This window comes from Microtus oregoni, unplaced genomic scaffold (genome assembly GCF_018167655.1).
Source record: "Microtus oregoni isolate MIOR12 unplaced genomic scaffold, Mior012 000054F_ref0000373, whole genome shotgun sequence".
Lineage (NCBI taxonomy): Eukaryota > Metazoa > Chordata > Mammalia > Rodentia > Cricetidae > Microtus > Microtus oregoni.
Genome location: NW_024543830.1, coordinates 2072553 through 2094585, shown reverse-complemented (window position 1 = coordinate 2094585; position 22033 = coordinate 2072553). Strand labels below are relative to the sequence as shown.

At 48.5% G+C, this 22033-nt stretch overlaps 1 protein-coding gene across 2 annotated transcripts; it reads left to right on the top strand.

Annotated features, from left to right (window-relative positions):
- The first annotated feature begins 5369 nt into the window (after positions 1-5369).
- LOC121437836 (26S proteasome non-ATPase regulatory subunit 4) lies at positions 5370-13855 on the top strand. Of its 2 annotated transcripts, none has more exons than XM_041637902.1 (10): positions 5370-5462; positions 9759-9899; positions 10915-11029; positions 11520-11606; positions 11801-11869; positions 12014-12229; positions 12515-12623; positions 12751-12882; positions 12975-13042; positions 13556-13855. In XM_041637902.1, the coding sequence occupies exons 1-10, from the start codon at positions 5437-5439 to the stop codon at positions 13724-13726; spliced, it is 1134 nt and encodes a 377-aa protein (XP_041493836.1). In that variant the 5' UTR covers positions 5370-5436; the 3' UTR covers positions 13727-13855. The 2 variants fall into 2 exon arrangements, with proteins under 2 accessions (XP_041493836.1, XP_041493835.1); XM_041637901.1 differs by having other exon boundaries at positions 12515-12632.
- The last annotated feature ends 8178 nt before the right edge of the window (positions 13856-22033 follow it).

Below are 22033 nucleotides of genomic sequence, written 5' to 3'. Positions count from 1 at the left end.
GTCTTCTCTCTTTCCTGTACAGGAGCAAAAGAAACCCAGAATCCAGGCACCTCCGGTTCTTCCTGATATCCAGCCGAGCATGGCAGACTTCTCCCTCCTCCTCCCCCAGAGGAAGCACTTTGTTCCTGAGGAGCCCCGCTGGTGGGGCACTAGCCCTGAAAACTTCAGTACTCAGTGTCTATGCTGGGACAGGGGAGGGATGTCCACTAGAGAGAGTGATCTCCCAAGCATTCCCCCTTTGCTCAGTAGCAGGCCAATTACAATACTGCCTTTTTCTGCCTCTAATCTTTACTTATAACCCTTCCTTTTCTCGGGACCCTCAGGCCATGACCGGGCTTATAGAATCTGTTCTGGTTATTCATCAGCCCACTTGGGATGATTGCCAGCAGCTCTTACAGGTGCTCCTAACCACAGAGGAAAAAAGAATGTCCCAGGAGCTGATAGCAGGCCAACCCAATCACCGAACAAGATAGAGGATGGGACACCTTCCCTCTGACTTGACCTGAATGGGACTTCAATACTCCAGCTGGTAGGGAGCAGCTCCGTCTTTATTGCCAGAGTCCAGTTGGCGGATCTAAAAAAAAAAAAAAAAAAAAAAGGAGGGGGTTGCAAAGCACCCCACTAATTTGCTAATTTGGCTAAGGTAAAAGCAATAGTACCCCAGAGTTCAGGACAGGTAAAAAGGATAAACAAAACCAAATTAGCCTTTGGAATCTGACACTAGAGACTGGGTACAGCTCCTTCCCCTAGCCCTGTTCTGTGTACGAAACACCCCGTCTCAGCTTGGACTAACCCCCTATGAGATCCAATATGGGGGAACCCCTCTTAGTTTCCTAAGGCCCCTCATGACCCGTTTGTTCACAAACCCCATCTGCAGGCGCGGTTGAAGGCTCTCCAGATCTCAGAGCCCAGGCATAGAGACCCCTGGCCACCCTGACACCTGGAAATCTCGCATTCGTTCCAGAATTGACGCCTGGGGTATTCCGGAGGGACATGAGAAAAGCTGCAGCACCCCACAGCCAGAACAGCAGCTGCCCGCTCATACCTGCAATCCACGCCTCCTCAAGCCCTTGCTTTGATACCCTTGCCCTTGCCTCATCTGACTAATATCTCAAGATTGAGATATTTGACCAAATAAGAGGAGGGAATGTAAGACTTTAAGACAATCCTAAAGCCATTTTTGAATCCTCTCAGCCTCTGTGCCATAGTGCTTCCCCTCCTCCCCTGGGAACCAAGGACCTAACAGCTACACTCGCACGTACTCAGTTCCTGAACAATTACCCATATACGTATGTTTTAGTTCGGTCCCCTGGGAAACGGGGTCAAAATGACCTCTTACCTCATCTGATCTAGCAACAGCTCTCCAGTCAATTATTGGTAATAGCCCTTTCAAATAAGCCAATCAGAATAGTCAAAGAACAACCCCCCTTGCTTCTGTGGCCCCTTTAAAAGTAGACTGTACCCGCTATTCAAGGTCCCTTGGCTTCCCGAATGCTGGGGGACCCTGTCATGACAGAATTAATAAAATCCTCATGCTTTTGCATCGGCTGTGGTGTGTGAGATGGTCTCTGGGGGCAACTCCTTCTCGGTGTTTGGACGCTAGAGTCCAACACTACCTAGTTTGGCAGCAGCCAAGGAGGGGGTCCAAGGAAAGCCCACAACTCTCTGTCTGAAAAGTGCACACAGGAGATCACGGGGAAGAAGTACATGTGTGGAAGCTGCATAGCAGGGAGGTGAGGACCTAACTCCCCGCAAGCATCTGTGGAGTTTGCAGCAGAGAGGCTGCAACAGAAAAATCCCAGACTCACTCGGAGGGCTTTGGGAAAGGAAAAGGAATTGTCAACCCATCCGGCGGGGCATTGACTCTGGTCCCAAGCAGCTCTGGACTGTTCAGGTGACTGCAAAGCCACAAAGGTGAATTCATGCCCCAAGAGTTGGACGCCAGATGAAGCATGCTCCTAATTAGTCTTAATAATAAAAACTTGGAGTCAAATACTGGGGTAAAAGCTGAACAATCAAAGAAACAAAGGAACAGCCACAGGCTCAAGCTGGTGCCGAGGAAACAGCTGGGATTGCTAAGGAGATTGACAACACTGGGGAGAAGCCTGGGACCCCGGGAAATGTCTGAAGACACAGGCTCATTCATCAGACTCCTCAGGACCCAAATTTGTTTAAAGAAAGTCTGGAGTTGGGGGAGGGGGAGCTTAGTGGGGAAGAGCGCTCGCTGCTCTTCTGGAGGACCTGAGTTCTGTCGCCAGCACCCACAGCCACCTGTCACTCCAATGCTAGGGGATCCAATGTCCTCTTCTAACCCCTGAGGCACCTGCACACGTGTGCGCACACACACATCTTTAAAAAAGCATTTCTGCCTCTTGAAAGCAAACGCATAGGGAAGTATTTCCCTAAGGTCAGCACACTGCTGTAGTTCAGGGGGCAAGCACAGGAACTGACATCGGGACTTGGGAATAATACCCACCTGGCACTGGTTCTGAAGGCATGAAAGACGCGAGATTTGTGGAGATGTGGAGAGCAACTGAGGCGGAGTCACTTTGGAGAGGCCCTGAGAGGCTATTACAAGATGCTGCGGAGGTGGAGCTTCGGTTGCAGTGGAGATCCCAGGGTCCTGGAAATGGCCAGGACTGGGCCATGTCTGCCAGCGAGGGCTGCACTCTGGAGTGGAAGAACCCAGGAGAGAAACTGTTGCTGCAGGTGGCAAAGCTGGAATGGTGGAGCTACCAAGATTCTGGAGTCCGGCTGATTAGATGACAAACTCCAGATGCCTCACTTAGAGCTGAAACATTCCGTGTTTTCCCTTCTGGAGTTTCTTCTTTGTTTCAGTTTTTTGAAACAAAGTCTCTACATAGCCCAGATTGTCCTAGAACTCACTATGTAGAGTAAACCTGTCTTGAACTTGAATCCCTCTGATTCTGCCTCCCTACCTGGGATTCTCCCTGCCTGAGGCAAGGCTTTTTTATTATAGTACTGGCTGCTGGAGCTTGTCATGTAGACCAGGTTGGCCTGGTTTCACACTCACAGAGAGCCTCCTTCCTTTGCTGCCCAAGTGCTGGGATTATAGACGTGCACTACTATGCCTGGCTTGAGAGTTTTAGCTTTTTGTTTGTTAGTTTTTCGAGACAGGGTTTCTCTGTGTAGACCAGGCTGGCCCATAATTCAGAGGGATCTACCGCCTCTGCCTGCCGAGCGTTGGGATTAAAGGCGTGTGCCAGCACCTGGCAGATGCTGTGCTTCCTAATAAGCTTGTTTGGCCTGAGTCATGAGCTTGCGTGAGGCCTCCTTGGTCCCAGCTACTGTTGTGTCTCCCTTATTTCTCATCCACTCCTCCCACTCGGCATCTCGCCATTAGGGACCCTTATTCCTGGGAGTTTGGGTCAGTGATGTTTTAATTGTCAACTTGACACAACCTAGAAGTATCTGGGAGAAGGACCTCTGAGAATGCCTGTGAGTGATTATCTCAATTACATTGGTTGATGTGGAGGGAAGCAACCAACCATTGTGGGTGGTACCATTCCTTGAGCCTAGGGATTCTGGGCTATATGTATATAACGGTGTGAGCAGACCGAGGGTGTTTGTGTCCATTTATTGCTCCTTTCTCTTGACTGTGGCTACGGTATGACTAGCTGATACAACTTTCTACCGCACTGACGAACTGTAACCTGGAGTTGTGAGTCAGAAGCCCTTTCAGCTTTAAGGTCCTCTGTCAGTGTATTTTACCTCAGCAACAGGAACGGAAACCAAGACACAATACCAATATAATCATCACAACCTTGCTAAAAGGCCAGCAAGATGGCTCAGTGGGTGAAGCCCCTTGCTAACGAGATTGACAAGCGGAGTTTGATCCCCAGGGCCCCCCTGGTGGAAGGGAAGATCTGGCTCCCACCAGTTGTCTTTTGACCTCCACACCACACTGCGGTACTTGTGATACATGCAGATGGAGAACACACATATTCAGGCAAACACACACACACAACATAAATAAAATTCAGAAATAAATGGGGGCTGGAGAAATGGGTCCGTGGTTCAGGGTACTTGCTGCTGGGTTTGGTTCCCAGCACTCCTACGGAGCCTCATACCCACCTGTAGCTCCAGCTTCAAGGAAACTGACTTCTGGCTTCTGAGGACCCCTGAATTCACATGTGTATGCCCCAACTCAGACACCACACGTCTGGTACACATACATACATAAAGGCAAAAACACTCATACATATAAAATAGTAAAATAGACCCTATAAAAAAAGAAAAACTACAATCATAAAAGAAGCAGAACAAAGCCAGGTGTGGTGGCACACGCCTTTAATCCTAGCCCTGGGGAGGTGGAGGCAGGTGGATCTGTGATAGCCTGAGTTGTGACACAGAGGAATCCTGTCTGGGGTGGGGGGCAGAACAAATAAATAAGTTTTATTAAAGGAGAGTTTACTAAAAATCTATAAAGTGTTTGCAACAGACACCACTACCAGAATTTCCAGTTGTATTTTTTTTTTTTTTTGGTGGGGATAGTTTTTGGTTTGTTTGTTTGTTTGTTTTTGGTGTTAGGAGTTGAAATTGGGGCTCGGTTGTGTTCATAGGCACCTGCTCACTGAGGCATTCCTGCAGTACTCTTGTTTTTTCATTCTTAGACTTGGCTTTACAAGACAAAGTTTCTCCCTGGCTCTCCTGAACTCACAGAGATCCACCTGCTTCTGGAGCGCAGAGATTAAAGGCGTGCGCCGCCACCACCACCCTGAGGTTGTAAGTGTTTATAGCAGTTGGATAAACAAAGTACAATGGGAAACGGAGAGTTAGAATGGAACTTGCTCTGTAGACTGGTCTCCAACTCACAGAGATTGATCCGACTCTTTTTTAAAAAAATCATGCTTGAACTGTCATATCCACAGTAGTGCGTGCGTGCATGCGGGTCTGTGTGTGTGTGTTTGAGACAGTCTCACTATGTAACTATGGAGCCCAGGTTGGCCCCGAAACGAAACTGCAGTTCCGATCTGGGTAGCACTTGGGAGGTGAAGGTAGAGGGGGACCAGGAGTTCAGCCTCAGTTCCACAGAGAATTCTCAAACGGCAACAACAAAACCTCAAATAAACAAAAAGAGCAGAGGAGGGGGTAAATCACAACCCTCCTGTCTCAGATTGCAGAGTGCTGACTGGCGAGTGTCACCAGGCCCAGCTGTGCAGAGAACTCACAGCTGCTCCACAGCGTCCGGAAGCAGCTGGGGGACCCTGCAGAAGCTAATTCTGCCGCGGAGGTAGCTGGCACCGCTTCCGCGTCTGCGGGGCCTACAAGTCCCAGAACGCATCGCGGGGCGCGGAGGCGGGGCGGCGGGGCGGAGAGGAGGCCGAGTTTTGTGATTGGCGAGGAGCTCCAGGCCAATCGGAGGCACTGTTGTTTGCCAGTCCAGGAGCGGGTCCGCAGAGGGAAGGTGGCAAGATGGTGTTGGAGAGCACTATGGTTTGGTGAGGAGCTTTGGACCTGGCCGGGGGCCGTGTCCGGGTCGCGGGTGCGCACGGCGCCGAGGCCCGAAGGCCTGGGGTGGGGACCGGGTCGCAAGGCGATGTGGCCTTGGGGCTCACGGGAGACAGGCCGGCGACTCCCTGAGTCATCCCGGCCCAGGAACGCAGGCCTCGGAACCCTGGTTTCCCACAGCAGCCTTTAGGTTGGTTCTCGGACCCTGCCCTCCATGCCGCCCTAAAGGAATGAGGAGCAGAGGCCAACCGCCCCATCCACCCGTCTCCGACTTCATTGCCTTTCCCTGTACTTTTTCTCTCTTGAACCTATACCAGCATTCAGGGAAGATGGTCCTTCATTTCATCACGAGTCGGAAGGCCTTTGGGTGATTTGCTCGGGTCACACAACTTTTAGTGGTTGTGATACGCAGGCGTCAAAAGCTACCGTACAATGCTCTTCTCCGATGAATTAATGCGATCAGTTTGATACTTGGCATGAGTACCTATTGTGAATTGGATTAGAAGCTGAGGAAAAGAAAAATAATAAATTTTTAAAAAGTCAAGATGAGGACATATATTTCTTCAGGGCTACAAGAGGGTTTTGTTTTTGTAGATACTGGGAATTGAGTCCTGAGCTTTGGGAATGCTCAGGAATGAGCTACAGCCACACCCCTTCTTTACTGCATTTATTATGTGTCATCATTATGATTTTTTAGATGGAGTTTTGACACTGTAGCCCAGGCTGACTTTGAAGCTTTATTCGAGAAGATGCGTAGGCTGGCCTTGAACTTGCAATCCTCTGTTTCCACCTCCCAAGTATGTAGGATTATAAGCCTGAGTCATCAGGCCCATGTTTCTCTTTGGAGATAGGCTAGCTGCCAGCTAAAATACAAGGTGAGCCAGACTTGATGGCTCAAGCTTGTATTTCCAGCACTTTGGAGGTGAGGCAGGGGAATTCCGTGAGTCAGGATGCCTAGGAAGACTGCCTCAAAACAGCACAACCAGAATGCCCAGCTAAATTTGAATTTCAGGCAAATAGTGCATAGTTTTTAGTATAAAAAGTGATTTTAATACAACCCAGATGTTGCTTTTAAAAGTTGTTTGGTTTGGAGAATGCCTCGATGGTAAGAGCCCTTGCTGTTCTTGCAGAGGACTGGGGTTCAGTTCCCAGCACTCATATTGTACTGTTCTCAGCCCCTCCTTGTCAGCCCAGAAGATCCAGTGCCTTTGACCTCTGTAGGTGTGTGTGTGAGATCTTAAAAGTCACTTGTTAAATGTCTGAAATTAAAATTTTATCTCAAGTCCCATATTTTTGTCTTCTAAGTTTGTGCACTTCTAGAAGAGAACATGTTAAGGGAGAAAGAAGACAAGTTTGGAACCCAGCATCTGTTTTCTGGCCCCAACCTTTCGCACACTGGGAGAATTGTAGTGACTTCTGTGTGGTACTTACTGGAGTGCCATGGCATTTGGGACTCCTCGGAACTTGAGCTGTGAAGAGAGCTGCTTAAATAAAAAGCCCCGTGTTGGGGATGTCGAGCAGGGTGACTAACAGATGATTGATGGAAGGTGGAAGGGATCACTGTAGGAAGAAGTTAGGACCAAAGAGCTCGTATTCAGTTCTATAACTCGGGGGCTGATGGAGGCAGACTGTTGTACAGATTGGCATTGATTTGAAAATACTGATCTGGCCAGGTGTTGTACACACCTGTCATCGTGGCACAGAAGAGGTTGAGACAGAAAGATCATGAGTTTGAGGCCAGCTTGGAACATAATGAGATCCTGTTTCTACCCCCTCTCCCCAAAAGAAAGTTTAGAGTGCTGTGTTAAACGACCACAGGCATCAGCCATCGGTGCCGTTGCCCAGGCACAGAACGGTGAGAGCCCTTGTTTTCCCTGAGGGTCCTGCATTTCTAGGCACCAGTCTTCTGTAGGGAGCTGTTTTAAAATGCATGTGTTGTGATGTTTGTCTTGTCTTTCTCTTTCTTTCTTTCTTTCTTTCTTTCTTCTTTCTGTCTATCCGTCCTTCCTTCCCTACTTCTTGTTCTTTGTTTTTGTTTTTTGAAACAGTTTCTCTGTAACAGCCATGGCTGCCCTGGAATTCACAGAGATCCGCCCGCCTCTGACTCCTGAGTGCTGGGATTAAAGGCGTGCACCACCAGCACCTGCTATACTCTTTCCTTGTTAGTTTTTTATGCATGGTATCACGCTTGGGCAGTGTGGAACTCAATGGAGCTCTGTTTGTGTTGTTAGGTCATCTCAAGTCAGATGTGCTGCCACATACCTGTAACCAGCACTTAGGAGGTAGAGTTGGGAGGATCAGTTCACAGTCATCTTCAGCGTGGAAAACTCATCCTCTTTCTAAGGGAGACCGAGGGTGAGGGAGAGGGGTGGGGAGGGGACAGGGATGGATCTCAGCATGTTGCCCAGGCTGACTCCCAATCCTGGATTCAAGAAATCCTTTCCTTGACTTCCTAAGTAGCTGAGCCTGCAGGTATGCTCTGTTGCCTGGCCTGTATTTGAGAGGTGGGTCAATTGATTTTGCAGTATTGGGAACCAAAGCCAGGGTCTTGTTGATGCTAGGCAAGCACCTTACCACAGAACTGCACATTAAAATTATGATCGGGAAAGTTCAGGTAATACCGGAAGCCCAATTTTGTTACGATTTTGGGGGTGAAGGATTGCATGCTGCTGAGGGAACGCATATTACCCCATGCATATCAAGCTGGAGATAGGGAAAGTTGGGCAGTCGTGTGGTGTTTTGTTTGGCTTGGGAGACAAGATCTTGCTGTGTAGCCAGGCGGTGGTGGCGCACGCCTTTAATCCCAGCACTTGGGAGGCAGAGGCTGGCGGATCTCTGTGAGTTCGAGACCAGCCTGGTCTACAAGAGCTAGTTCCAGGACAGGCTCCAAAACCACAGAGAAACCCTGTCTCGAAAAACAAAACAAAACAAAAAAAATCTTGCTGTGTAGCCCCACTTGGAGTTCCCTGTAGTTGTCCTGCCTCTGGAATACTGGGACTGACATTAACAGTGGTGTTTTAAGGGGTACATGCATGGGTGGTGGGGTGTGTTTTCCTCCGGTAGCCACTCCGCAGTGCAGTGGCTTTGGTCACTGTCACTTTTCTCCCCCTCTCCCTTTCGTGATCTGCCCACCTCCCTCAGCCGCTCGTTGGTCTTGCCCACAGCCCTTGCACTGAGCTGTCCCATCCAAACCATGCCGAAAGCCTCTATTGTTCTTATTTTTGGACTTGCTACTTTATTTGACCTGTTGAAGCTGTGGAACCCTGGGAGGAGAGACCCAGTTCCCTGTAGTTGTCCTGTGACTAGCATGTGCATGCTGTGGCAAGCATTTGCCACATACTTGTCTTGCCCTCCAAGTAATAAATGAAATGAAAGAGTGAAGTAACCGGACCTTCGAGAAAGAAGCAACTTTCTCAGAGAAAAAATTACCCAGGGGTAGAGTGATATTCAGTGCTCAGAGAGCGCAGGCTGCTCTTACATGGGATACAACTTCAATTCCCAGCAGTATGTTGTTTCCAACCGTCTAACTCCAGTTCCGGCTCATCCAGTACCTGCTCCTGGCTTCACAGGGTCTGAGGACACACAGAGACAGACAACCATACATACAAATGCAGTTGTCAGAAAGTTAAGTGGCAGAATGAGAAGAGCCTGTGTCTCAGCACCACCTGATATCCAATAAATCATCCCCTACCATTTGCGGTTCTAGTTATTATCAGGTAAAGCTTTCTAAGGTGGAAAAAGTTATCACTGAGCCAGTTTTGCTTTCGAGGAAAGTACCTTGTTCTGGGCACTGCGCTCTTCCCTGAACACAGGTGTCAGTGGCTGGAAGAACTCCCTGAGACCTCAAGGGTCATCAAGAGTTGGTCCCGGACCAGAGATGTGTGGCTCAATAGTAGATTGTGTGACTGATACCTCCACCCCCAAACCAAAAGGCAGGGAAGCCAGAGTCTATATTTCATATTATCTAGATCTTGGGTTTTTTGTTTTGTTTTATCGGGTCTCATATAGCCCAGATTGGCCTCAAACTTATAATGTAGTTGAGGCTTGCCATGAACTCTTGATCCTCCTAGCTCCATCTTCGGAGTTCCTGGGTTACAGCTGTGTGCTGCCGCGCCTGGCTTGTGTGCTCTGTTAAGATAGAAAGTTCCAGGTGACCCTGCGTTCTAAGCCTGAAGCCACTGCTGTGCCACAGCGTGTCTGGCAGGAGGTGTTGAAGGGTCCCCTATCTGTAGAATATGTTTTGGGGGATCCTCCATTGTTGTGTCTCCCTCTCCCCGTCTTGACAGCGTGGACAACAGCGAGTACATGCGGAATGGAGACTTCCTTCCCACCCGGCTGCAGGCCCAACAGGATGCTGTCAACATCGTGTGTCACTCAAAGACTCGAAGCAATCCTGAGAATAACGTGGGCCTCATCACCCTGGCCAAGTATGTGGGACCCAGGAGTGGGGCTCTGAAGGTGGGTGGTGTTGCCATGTTGGGTCTGTAGGTGGCTGACCTTATGTTGGTAGTACAGGCTGTTTTTACCCTTCCCCGTGTTTTCCCCTCCTCCTGTGGTCAGCACAGCCTGTTGGGTAGGGAGGATTTACTAACACCCCCCCACCCCCCCACACACACAGGTTTTTCCCTCTGCCCTGGCTGTCTTCAGACTTGCTGTGTGCCTCAGGCTGCCTTGGACTTGGGTGGACCTCCTCTTGTCTCCCAGGCCTGCACCACCATGCTCAGCTTTTAACTTTTTCTTGTCATTTTGATGCTAAAGGTGACCCCAGTCTCCTTTGTGCGAGGCAAGGGCTCTGCCGCTTAGCTCCAGCCCCAACCTTTGGGATTTTCTTTTTTTCTTGTTTAAAATTTATTTATTTTGTATTTCATGTATATGAATATTTGTCCTGCATCTATATATATGCACCATGGGCATGCATGGTGCCCACAGGGGTCAGAAAAGGGGTTCAGGTTCTCTGGAACTGGAGTGTGGGTGCTGGGAAATGAAGCTGGAGCCTCTATAAGAGCAGTAAGTGCTCTTAACCAATGAGCTATATTGTCAGTTCTTTTTTTTTTTTTTTTTGAGACAGGGTCTCATATAGCCTTGGCTGGTATCAGACTCAGATCTGCTGCTTCTGCCTCCCCAGTGCAGATTAAAGGCTTGTACCATTTTGTCCTTCAGGAGACTCTATCTTAAAAATGATAAAAGTTGTTTTTAAGGTCTCTAAAGAAAACGTGAATAGCCAGGTGGTGGTGGTGCACACCTTTAATCTCAGTACTCAGGATGCAGAGGCTGGCAGATCTCTGAGTTTGAGTCCAGCCTGGTCTGCAGAGCAAGTTCCAGGACAGCCAGGACTACACGGAGAAACCCTGTCTCGAGAAATCCCCCAAAAGAAAAGAGGAATGGGAGTGGTTGGGAGGCACTGTGTGTCTGAGCTCACCAAAATGCTTTGCTCTCACCTAGTGACTGTGAAGTGCTGACCACACTCACGCCCGACACTGGCCGCATCCTCTCCAAGCTCCATACTGTCCAGCCCAAGGGCAAGATTACCTTCTGCACCGGCATTCGTGTGGCCCACGTGAGTCCTGCCGCCTCCCTGCTGTGAGGATCAGTGCTCATTTTTCTTGAGAACTGTAATCTAGAGCTGGATAGAGCAAGACGAGAGATGGCCTAGAGCAGCGGTTCTCAGCTCCTCACACTGCGACAAGTCTTCATGTTGTGAGGACACCAACCACACAATTATTTGTGTTGCTGCTTCATAGCTGTAATTTTGCTACTGTTTCGAACTGTACTGTAAATACCTGTGTTTTCCAGTGGTCTTAGTGACCCCTGTGAAAAGGTCACTCGACCCTCAACCCCTGTGGTGAGCCACGGGTTGAGAAGCACTGACCTAGAGCACGCTTACTCAGTATAGACAGGGTGGGACAGGAGGACCGTGAGGGATGTGAGGGAGGCCTGATCTGCGTGATTGGTCAACGTGACCGTGATGGAAGGAAGAGGAGGGGCAGGGGACACAGGGAGGAGCTGATGCTTCCTGTGGTTGATGGGAACTTCTTTTGCTTTCCAAGCTGGCCCTGAAGCACCGGCAGGGCAAGAATCATAAGATGCGCATCATCGCCTTCGTGGGGAGCCCAGTGGAGGACCAGGAGAAGGATGTGAGTCCGCGGCCTCAGGCAGAGCCTGCATTTGGGAATTCCCCCACCTACTTAGAATCTGGGGGAAAGGTGGATGTCTGATTTCAGTCTTGTGTCGACCTTTGGTCGGCTGCTGAATTTCTGTGTGTTTTGTGAGGCAAGTTCGGTGCTTAATATATAGAATCAATTTCTTGGTTTTCTTACTTTCTTCTCAGCTGGTAAAACTAGCCAAACGCCTCAAGAAAGAAAAAGTGAACGTTGACATCATCAATTTTGGGGAAGAGGTAAGTCTGGATTGTAGAGCATGGGATCTGATCCATTGGTTATGAACAGGACCCTCCTTTCCTGGAGTAGAGGCCCTGGGACTCTGGAGACTGCTGGGAGCAGTGAGTGAAGGAGGGGTCTGTCTTGTGCTCTCTGCCCCGCAGGAGGTGAACACAGAGAAGCTCACGGCCTTTGTGAACACGCTGAATGGCAAGGACGGAACCGGATCACACCTGGTGACAGTGCCCCCTGGGCCCAGCTTGGCTGATGCCCTCATCAGTTCTCCTATTCTAGCTGGTGAAGGCGGTGCCATGCTGGGGCTCGGTGCCAGTGACTTCGAGTTTGGAGTAGACCCCAGTGCTGATCCTGAGTTGGCTCTAGTAAGCAGATGCTGACCTGGTCTGTTCTCTCTGTAGATGCCCAGCTCGTGGGCTGGGTCATCCTGGGCACTCCCATGCCATCCTTTCCTTCTCTTAGCTCTGTCTGCAGGGCTCTGGCTTGTTCCTTTTCCTGGTGACGCCCCAGGCCCTGTCCTGCTGCTTCCATTTCCCCTTCTCATCTCTCAGCAGTTCTCTTCCTGCGATTACGATAAACCAGAGGGTGCCCTCCTGTTTTCTCCAGCCACAGCAGTGCCCCAGTAGTCTATCTTGTCTTCTCTTTTCCAGGCTCTTCGTGTTTCTATGGAAGAGCAGCGGCAGCGGCAGGAGGAAGAGGCACGGCGGGCTGCTGCAGCCTCTGCTGCCGAGGCTGGAATTGCAACGTCTGGGACTGAAGGTGAAAGAGGTGGATTCTGAAGTCCCGGGCCTGAGGATGTAGCCATTTTAAGCTAGGCTTGGGTAGTGGCACAGCCAGCCCTGTGGGATGTTCACTAGGTCTTCCTTGCCCTTCTGTTCTTTCCCAGACTCGGACGATGCCCTCCTGAAGATGACCATCAGCCAGCAGGAGTTTGGCCGTGCTGGGCTTCCTGACCTAAGCAGCATGACTGAGGAGGAGCAGATAGCCTACGCCATGCAGATGTCGCTGCAGGGAGCAGGTGAGTAGGGCCTGTGTTCAAGGGCCTGGGCAGGGCTGAGGTTGGGGTGAGGAGAAGGCACTGAGCAGAGACTGCTGTTCTCCTTTCCTCAGAGTTCGGCCAAACAGAGTCAGCTGACATCGATGCTAGCTCAGCCATGGACACCTCTGAGCCTGTGAAGGTGAGAGCCGGCAGTGACCCTTGGATCCAGTCATGTTTGAGATCCCCTTGTATTTAGATCCCCAGCCTTTTAGGGCTGAGGCTTCTCTCCCTAGCATTTCACAGACGAGTTCTCTGAGGAACAGAAGGAAACACATAGATGTGTGTTTTCTTCTGTGTAAACGTTGCCAGGGGAACAGTGAGTTGGAGAAGCATTCTATTGTCCTGGAATTTTCTAGTGGGATTGATCTGGATTGAAGTCTATGGAGTCCTCCTGAGAGGGTCTGGGGGACAGGAGTGTTGGGCGTTTCCCAGCAAGAAAGCTGCATGTGGTGGTGGTTTTACCCTCTGCGCTCCGTTAGCAGAGTTCTCCTGCTTCTGTGTTGTCCGTTAGTGCCCATGCCATTATGGACACGGGTCTTGCTTACCTAGAGCCTTTCCTTCCCTTGGTGGCACACCCGGCCCCTGCAGCCCCTTCCCTGAGCGCTCTGCTGCCCGTGTGCCCCCGCTCATGTGCCTCATGTGCCTTTTTCAGGAGGAGGACGACTACGATGTGATGCAAGACCCAGAGTTCCTTCAGAGTGTCCTGGAGAACCTTCCCGGCGTGGATCCCAACAACGAAGCCATTCGGAATGCAATGGGCTCTCTAGCCTCCCAGGCCACCAAGGATGGCAAGAAGGACAAGAAAGAGGAAGACAAGAAGTGAGCCTGGAGGGAGGGCTGGCTGAGTCTGCCCAGGGGACTGTGAAGACGGGGTTGGCTATAGACGTAGATGTGCTGTCTGCAGACTTTACAACCTGAATAAAGCTTGGCAAGTTTTTCCCTTTGCTTCAAATAGAGCAGTGCCCGCCACTTCTGCGCTGCAGACAGCTCCTTCTCGATCCAGCCCTGACGGTTCCTCAGGCTCTTTTCCTTTGTCACTAGGAGAAGCATTGCTGTGGCTCCACCATTAGATCCCAGGGCCACTGAGGTGAATAGAGAATAACACCGTGGTGGCAGTCTAGGGACGAACAGTCCATGTCTGATAGGTCAAAGAACTATTAGTTATGTGTTTTTATTTTTGAGACAAGGTCTCACTATGTATTCATTAAGTATACTGAATTGACCTCAGACTCACAGAGCTCCACCAGCCTCTGCCTCCCAGTTTGCTGGGATTAAGGGTATGAACAACCATGTTTGGCTCAAAAGAGAATTATGAGGGGTCTGGAAAGATGGCTCAGCAGTTAAGGCAGTTACCATGAAAACCTAATGAGAATTTGTATATGGGCCAGGTGGTCGTGGCACATACCTTTAATCCTGGCTAATCCTGGCAGGTGGATCTCTGAGTTTGAGGTGAGTTTGGTGTACAGAGTAAGTTCCAGGACAACCAGGGCTACACAGAGAAACCCTGTCTTGAAAGTACCCCCCCCCAAAAAAAAAAGGCTTTGTATATGAGCATTTGCCTGCATGTATGTGTACGTCACATGCCTGCCTGGTACCTATGGAGACCGGAGATGGTATTGGATCCCCAGAAACTGGAGTTTAAAATGGCTGTGAGCTACCATGTTGGTGTTGAGACTCAAGCCCAGGTCCCTGGAGGAGCAGCCAGGTGACTGCTGAGTCCTCTCTAGCCCCTAATGACAAGAATTTGGTCCCCAGCGTCCCCAGAGGCCAGAGCTGTCCTCTCATCTCCATCCAAATGCCATGGTACATATGTGGTCCCCAACAGTAACAAACACAATGTCACATAAAAGAACCATAGACCAGGTATTACAGGACAGTGAGAAGGAGGATCTAGATTCCAGTCCCCTCGGAGCATGCTCTCTGAAAAAGCCAGTAAGGAAGAGATGGGTGTGTACAGTGTGTGCAGGCAGGTGGAGACACAGCTGAAGACCTGAGCAGTGGCCCAGGACACCAGGGACCAGGAGTCCTTTAAGCCTGGCTTTCTATGAAGGCTGCTGGTGTGTCTTCACAGAGTGCCAGTTCCGAAATAGCTTTTCTGTTAAGTTACAGGATAGAATACAGAATTCACCCTTCTCTTGAATTTTTGAGACATGGTCTGTGTATCCCAGACTGGTCTCAAACTAGTGATGATTCTCCTGCCTCAGCTTCTCTAGTATGCTGTCACATGTGGCTTCTCTTTGTTTATTGAAAGTATTGATTATTATCCGATAAATAGGAAATGCTGGCCGGGTGGTGGTGGTGCACGCCTTTAATCTCAACACTTTGGAGGCAGAGGCAGGTAAATCTCTGAGTTTGAGACCAGCCTAGTCTATAGAACAAGTTCCAGGACAGGCTCCAAAGCTACACAGAGAAACCCTGTCTTGAAAAAAACAAAAAAGCAAAACAAATACCAAAAAAAGGGGGGGGGGAGCTGGAGAGATGGCTCAGAGGTTAAGAGCACTGCTGCTCTTCCAGAGGACCTGAGTTCAATTCCCAGCAACCACATGGTGGCTCACAACCATCTGTAATGAGATCTGGCGCCCTCTTCTGGCATGCAGGCATACATAGAGGAAGAATGTTGTCTACATAATAAATAAATAAATCTTTAAAAAAAAAAAAGGAAATACTGAACCTATGTTTGTCATAAAATTTAAGACAAACACATGAAACCACTTGGGAGCCGGAATGCTGACACCTTATGGTGTGTACGGGCAGGCTGCTTTCTACTGTTCTTTTCCTCTTGATGTGTCCTCAGTCAAGCCCAAGCTGAGCTGTACCTCCTTAAATACACCAAATTGACCTCCATCTCTTAGAGATTTATCAACCTCCCAAGAGCTATACGGTAGACTGTGCCCCCATGTTCAGTGATTATGTGTGCCTTCCCAACCCCAGGAAACCACTTAGCCTGCTTTGGCGCTTTCTTGTGTGTGTGTGTGTGTGTGTCTGTGTGTCTGTGTGTCTGTGTCTGTGTGTGGTGAAGGTGTCCATACAGAAACACGAATGTGAAGGTTGGGACAGTTTGTCGGAGTCTGTTCCCTTTTCTACCTTGTGAATTCTAGGGATTGGATTTAGGTTGTTAGGGTAGCAAGTGCTTTTGCCCTACTGAGCCATCTTATCAGCCCTTTTATGTACTTGTTTTTATTTAAATAGTTTTTTTATGTGCATGGGTGTTTTGCTGCAATGTGTCTACACCACTTGTGTGCTTAGTGCCTGTGGAGACCAGCAGAGGGCACCAGGTCCCTTGGAACTGGAGTTACAGACACTTGTGGGCTACTGGGAACTACATTTGTGGGTACTGGGAACTAAACCCAGCTCCTCTGCAAGAACAGTCAGTGCTCTTAACCACTGAGCTATCTTTCCAACCCAAAGATTTTTTTTTTTTAGTTGTATGAGTGTTTTGTCTGCATGTAAGTCTGTACCATTTGCCTGTTTGATGCTCGAGGCCAGAGAAGGCATCAGAGTCCCTGGAACTGGCATTACCCATGGTCCATGTGGGTGCTGGGAACCAAACCCAGGTCCTCTGCAAAAGCAGTAAGTGCTCTTAAACTGTTAAGACATCTTCCAGCTCCTAGCAGCCCTTTTTAAAAACCAGTTTTCTCATACATGTATATAAGTAGGATACTTACTATTAAACTATTAGAATCTTGTATATCAGAATGTGTTTAATTGCTTTGTGTGTGGTGTGTGTGTGTGTGTGTGTGTGTGTGCATGTGTGTGCATGTTCAGGTTCACATGGTCAAGTGTGCTTATGTGGCAACAAGAGTGGACACCAAGTATCTTCCTCAGTGTCCCTTTCTCCGTAGTTTTTAGCAAATTTTTTTTTTTTTTGGTTTTTCGAGACAGGGTTTCTCTGTGGTTTTGGAGCCTATCCTAGAACTAGCTCTTTTAGACCAGGCTGGTCTCAAACTCACAGAGATCTGCGTGCCTCTGCCTCCCGAGTGCTAGGATTAAAGGCGTGCGCCACCACCGCCCGGCTAGCAAGTATTTTTTTATATTTATTTTTTTTATTATGTATACAATATTCTGTCTGTGTCTATACCTGCAGGCCAGAAGAGGGCACCAGACCCTATTACAGATGGTTGTGAGCAGCCATGTGGTTGCTGGGAATTGAACTCAGGAACTTTGGTAGAGCGGGCAATGCTCTTAACCTCTGAGCCATCTCTCCAGCCCCTCTCCATAGTTTTTGAGATAAGTGTATCTCACAGAATCTGGACCTTGCCGGTTTGGGTAGCCTGGCTGGACAGCAAGCCCTAGAGATCCTCCTGTCTGTCACCCTGGTGCTCGGATTACAGGCACAATGTCTTATTGTGCTTTTTTGTGGGTGTGAGGTAGTAATCAGACTCGGTCCTCTTGCTTGCAGGACAAGCCCTTCCCCAACCTGAGTCCTCAGCTAGAGCAGCTGGTAGTCAGCACTGAGCCGAGCCTCCTGCACACCTCGGTTAGTTTTCAGACAGGGTTTCCCTTTGCAACCCTAGCACCTGGATTCGTACAGAACCGCTGACCTCCAGTTTAAAGAGGTAATTGTATCTCTAACAGCCGCTGGGGTTAATGATTTTCCTTCCATATCACAGGAAATGTTTGTTTATTAAGGGAGGGTTATACAATGGTCTTAAGAAAATGAGTAAGCCATAAAGCCAGCCTCAAGTTCACTGCAAGTTTTGAACTCCTTTTCTATTGTTAGCTTCCCAAAGAATCACAGCACATGACCTAGGAGGAGATGATCTCTTATGTGCATCGCGGCTGTGAATGTTACACTCACATGGCAGCTTGTGAATGGTGGTTATCACCTGCTGTGTGGGTCCCCGGAAATGAGCTCAGGTGGTTGGGCTTGGTAGCAGGCACCTTTACCAACTGCCTCATTCCATCACCCCACGAAATAACCACACAGAAACTGTTTTCATTAAATTACTGCTTGCCCAATCACTATAGCATATTCTTAGCAAGCTCTTACATACTAAATTAACCCATTTCCATTATTTTATATTTTACCAGGAGGCTCGTGGCCTACCAGCAAGGTTCTAGCTGGCAGGTGACGGCTTTCCCCTCTGGTGGCTACATGGCATCTCACTGACTCCGCCTTCTTTCAGCATTCAGTTTAATTTTCCCTGCCTAGTTCTATTCTGCTAAGCCACTGGCCGAAATAGCTTCTTTATTAGCCAGTGGTAGTCTCAGCATACAGAGGGGAATCCCATGTCCCACCTGACCCTGTAAGGATTAATTCTCCCCTAAGTTTAGTCATGATAGCTGGTTTGTTTGTTCGGGATTAGGTCTTTGTAGCCCAGACAGGGCTTGAGCTCACCTCACCTGTTCTAGCCTTCCAAGGCTGGAATGATGAGCTTGAAGTCCTAGAAGTAACGCTTTTAAAAGCACCTGGGAGCTATGAGAAAGACTTCTTATCCTGAAAGAACAAATTCGGTGTAGGATAAGTTATTATAATCGAAAACAATAATCCAGTATTTATTTTCAAATATATTTCATTAATATACCAAGAATTCAGTATGGAACCACTGTTCTTTGTGGCATCCTGTTTTGGATACATCAGGGATATGGTTATGAAGCTATTGGCTGGTTGCCCAGGGCCTTGAGTGTGCAAATGCTGGCAGAAGCTCTACCACTGTTTACAGTCCCCGCCCAGGACCTGAGTGCTCATAGTGTGGCTTGAGGCTAAGGGGGTGTTTTTTTGTTTTCTCCAAAAGACGTGGTTTCTCTACAGCCTTGGCTTTCCTGGAACTCTCTCTAGACTAGACTGGCCTCAAACTCAAAGGGATCCACCTGCCTCTGCCTCCCAAGTGCTGGGCTTAAGGCGTGCGCCACCCAGCTGAGGCAGTGTGTGGGAGAGGGCTGGCAGCTTGGCGGCACTTAGACACTAGGGGCGTCTCTCCTGAAGGGACACGGGTGTGTGTGCCACAGCACACTCGGTCAGCGCCTACTCTAGCCCACGCCTGGTGCTGGGTACAATTGGAGTGCTATAACAGCGTGTAAGAATAAAGGGAGAAGTGACTGCCTTGGCGAGTGTGGTGCCGAGACTCAGTCTCACTGCAGAGGAGGAGGGAGGCTCGCTGGCTTAGCCGCTTGCTCCCGTGCAGACCAGGCTGCATTAGCAGCCACACTGCTCCTCCTGAGATGTCAGACACTCCCAGTAGGATTTGGGCTTAGCTACTTACGGGTTAAGCATTCCACATCCACTCTCTTTTTTTTTTCAAAGATGTACGTCACAGGAATGGATGCCTGGATACCACAGAGGCCAGAGGAAGGGACTGCATACCTTGGAACTGGATTCACAGCAGTTGCGAGCCTCCTTGTGGGGGGGTGCTGGGAACGGAACTCAGGTGTGCTGGAGGAGCAGCCCGAGATGCCGAGCCACCTCCCTGCCCCCAAAGAGCTGCTTAACTACTACATTCAAGATGGCGTGGTGGCACACACCTTTAATCGCAGCACTTGGGAGGCAAAGGTAGGCAATCTCAGTTCAAGGCTAGCCTTGTCTACAGATGGAGTTCCAGGATAGCCAGGACTACACGGAGAAACCACCTTGAAAAAAACCACCAGAAAACTACATTTAAGCAAGGAGTAGTGACACCAGAGTCAGAGTCAGGTAGATCTCCGAGTTCAAGTCCACCCTGGTCTGTGACTTGTGTTCCAGAGCAGCCAGGGCCACACAGTGATACCCTGTCTTTTGAGATAGTCCTTGAACTGCCTGCCTCGACCTCCCAAGTGCTAGGTTTAAAGACGTGCTACAACACTCGACGACATCCTATCTTTGAGAAAAAAATCCATCTGGCTGGAGAGATGGCTCAGTGAAAGTGTTGTGGGATAGCTACCATCGAACACGACGTGGACATGGGTGTAAGCTAACAAAGTCTTTGTTAGCCAGCTGGTGACCACACTGGGTGTTTGGAGTCCCAGTGTAACCCCGAGCTGTTCTCAGGGAGCTTTTTTTTTTGGTTTTTCGAGACAGGGTTTCTCTGTGGCTTTGGAGCCTGCCCTGGAACTTGCTCTGCAGACCAGGCTGGTCTCGAACTCACAGAGATCCGCCTGCCTCTGCCTCCCAAGTGCTGGGATTAAAGGCGTGTGCCACCATCGCCCAGCTTCAGGAGAGCTTTGAAGAGCAAACACCATGTCTTGGGTTGACAAGATCAGTTAGCCATAAGCATGGCCACAGAAGCCTTGAAAGAAGGCTAGTACATTGTCCAGAACTGTGGACTTGGTGGTTGGGCCTTTGTTATAGTTAATATTAAGACTCTGTGTTGGTTATTTGGGTACTAGGTGGAAAAGAAAAGTCTGCCTACATAAGGCATTACAGTGTGAGGCCGGAATTTTTGACAAAAGACCTGAGAAAGCCTAAGAAAAGGATCCTAAGCACACAAAAACCGGAATCAGATGCAGTTTCTTGATCACTGCCTTTTCTTGGGTAGACTCTTGGCTAGCAGTGAACAGGCATGGCTCCTTTAAGAGGCAGCTTGCTGGCGTGGTGTCAGTGGCAAACGCAGGCACAGAATTTTAAAGAGGCCCTGCCACTGAGCGCTCAAATGGGGTTTACGAGCAGCAGTTGGTGCCCTGCTCAGTGGTAGCATGGATGCAGCCACTTCCCCCAGCGGGGGGCAGTAAACATGGCTCCCATTGCTCCATCCACCATGGTGCTGGTGCCATTCACTAGGCTAAACTGCACACAATTTAAGATTGGCCTCATGTGATCAAAGAATAATACTGATGCTCAGTAAAGACAGATTCCAGAAAAAAACCAAACCTCTAAATGGGTTATAGTGTGTTTAAAATTACACACAGGTTTGGGAGAGAGAAGAGAAAGAGTATATACAATCATAGATTAAAAAAATACAGTTTTCGGGTCTGGAGAGATGGCTCAGCGGTTAAGAGCATTGCCTGTTCTTCCAAAGGTCCCGAGTTCAATTCCCAGCAACCACATGGTGGCTCACAACCATCTGCAATGAGGTCTGGTGCCCTCTTCTGGCCTGCAAGCATACACTCAGACAGAATATTGTATACATAATAAATAAATATTTAACAAAAAAAATACAGTTTTCAAATAATAAAGTCCTTTAATAGGGAATAGTGTAAAATAAAAGAAAAAAGTCATGTCAAGATGGAAAATACAAGGGGCTGGAGAGATGGCTCAGAGGTTAAGAGTACTGGCTGCTCTTCCAGAGGTCCTGAGTTCAATTCCTAGCACCCAAATGGTTGCCCATGACCATCTGTAGTGGGATCTGGTGCCTTCTTCTGGTCTGCAGGCATACATGCAGGCAGAACACTGTATATATAATAAATAAATCTTAAAAAAAGATGGAAAATGCAGAGTGTGGATCTTGTGTGTTGTTGTGTTGTCTTTAAATTTTTAGACTACTGATGAAGGAGTGATAGCGGCTAAGAGATGTATTATGAAAGCTGCCAGGTCAAACCAACATGTATGAATTTTAAAAAATATCTTGACTTCGAAATGAAAAACAGAAGATATGTTGTTTTGAGGGAGAGTTTATGCTTTTATTCCCACAGAAAAGTAAAGGCTATGGATTCGTTCAAAGTTTAAGATAATCAGATTTTATTACGGAAGATCCCTGAAAATCCTGACTACAAACACAAAGAAATAAACCTAGAAGAACTATAAGGCATGTGACATATATTTTACCTGATCAAACATAAAACAAAAAATCATCTTAATTGATTTGTGCACACCACACATTCCATACTTGTAATGTATGTTATCTTTACAAGTTTATGTATTTTCAGAACAAGGGGACCAGACACCAACGGAAATGGATGGCCCGCGTGATCCAGCATCTCAAAATGATGCGGTTACAAGTCTTCTCCACATTCTGCATCCCACACAGCTTCAAGACTACTGGCTGAGATGATCCAGACTCACAGATTACTTCAGTCAAGACTTAATTGTTATACCAATTATCTCAAGGTTCCCCCAAATACAACAGTTCCCCCAGATAACAGGAAGTAGTCTAGGGAATGACACCCACATTTCCAAAATATTGGTTATGGATGGTTATTATCATTTAAGGAGGATTGGTTACAAATTGTTATTGGTCATAGAAAAAGGCTAAACAAAGGAATTAAATTCAAAGATCTC

Excerpts from the sequence above, each read along its gene's own strand:
- LOC121437836 (XM_041637901.1), top strand. The coding sequence starts at position 5,437 with ATGGTGTTGGAGAGCACTATGGTTTG. Across the intron at positions 5,463-9,758 it reads TTGGAGAGCACTATGGTTTG|CGTGGACAACAGCGAGTACA; the intron begins GTGAGGAGCTTT and ends CCGTCTTGACAG. Across the intron at positions 12,230-12,514 it reads CTGATCCTGAGTTGGCTCTA|GCTCTTCGTGTTTCTATGGA; the intron begins GTAAGCAGATGC and ends TCTCTTTTCCAG.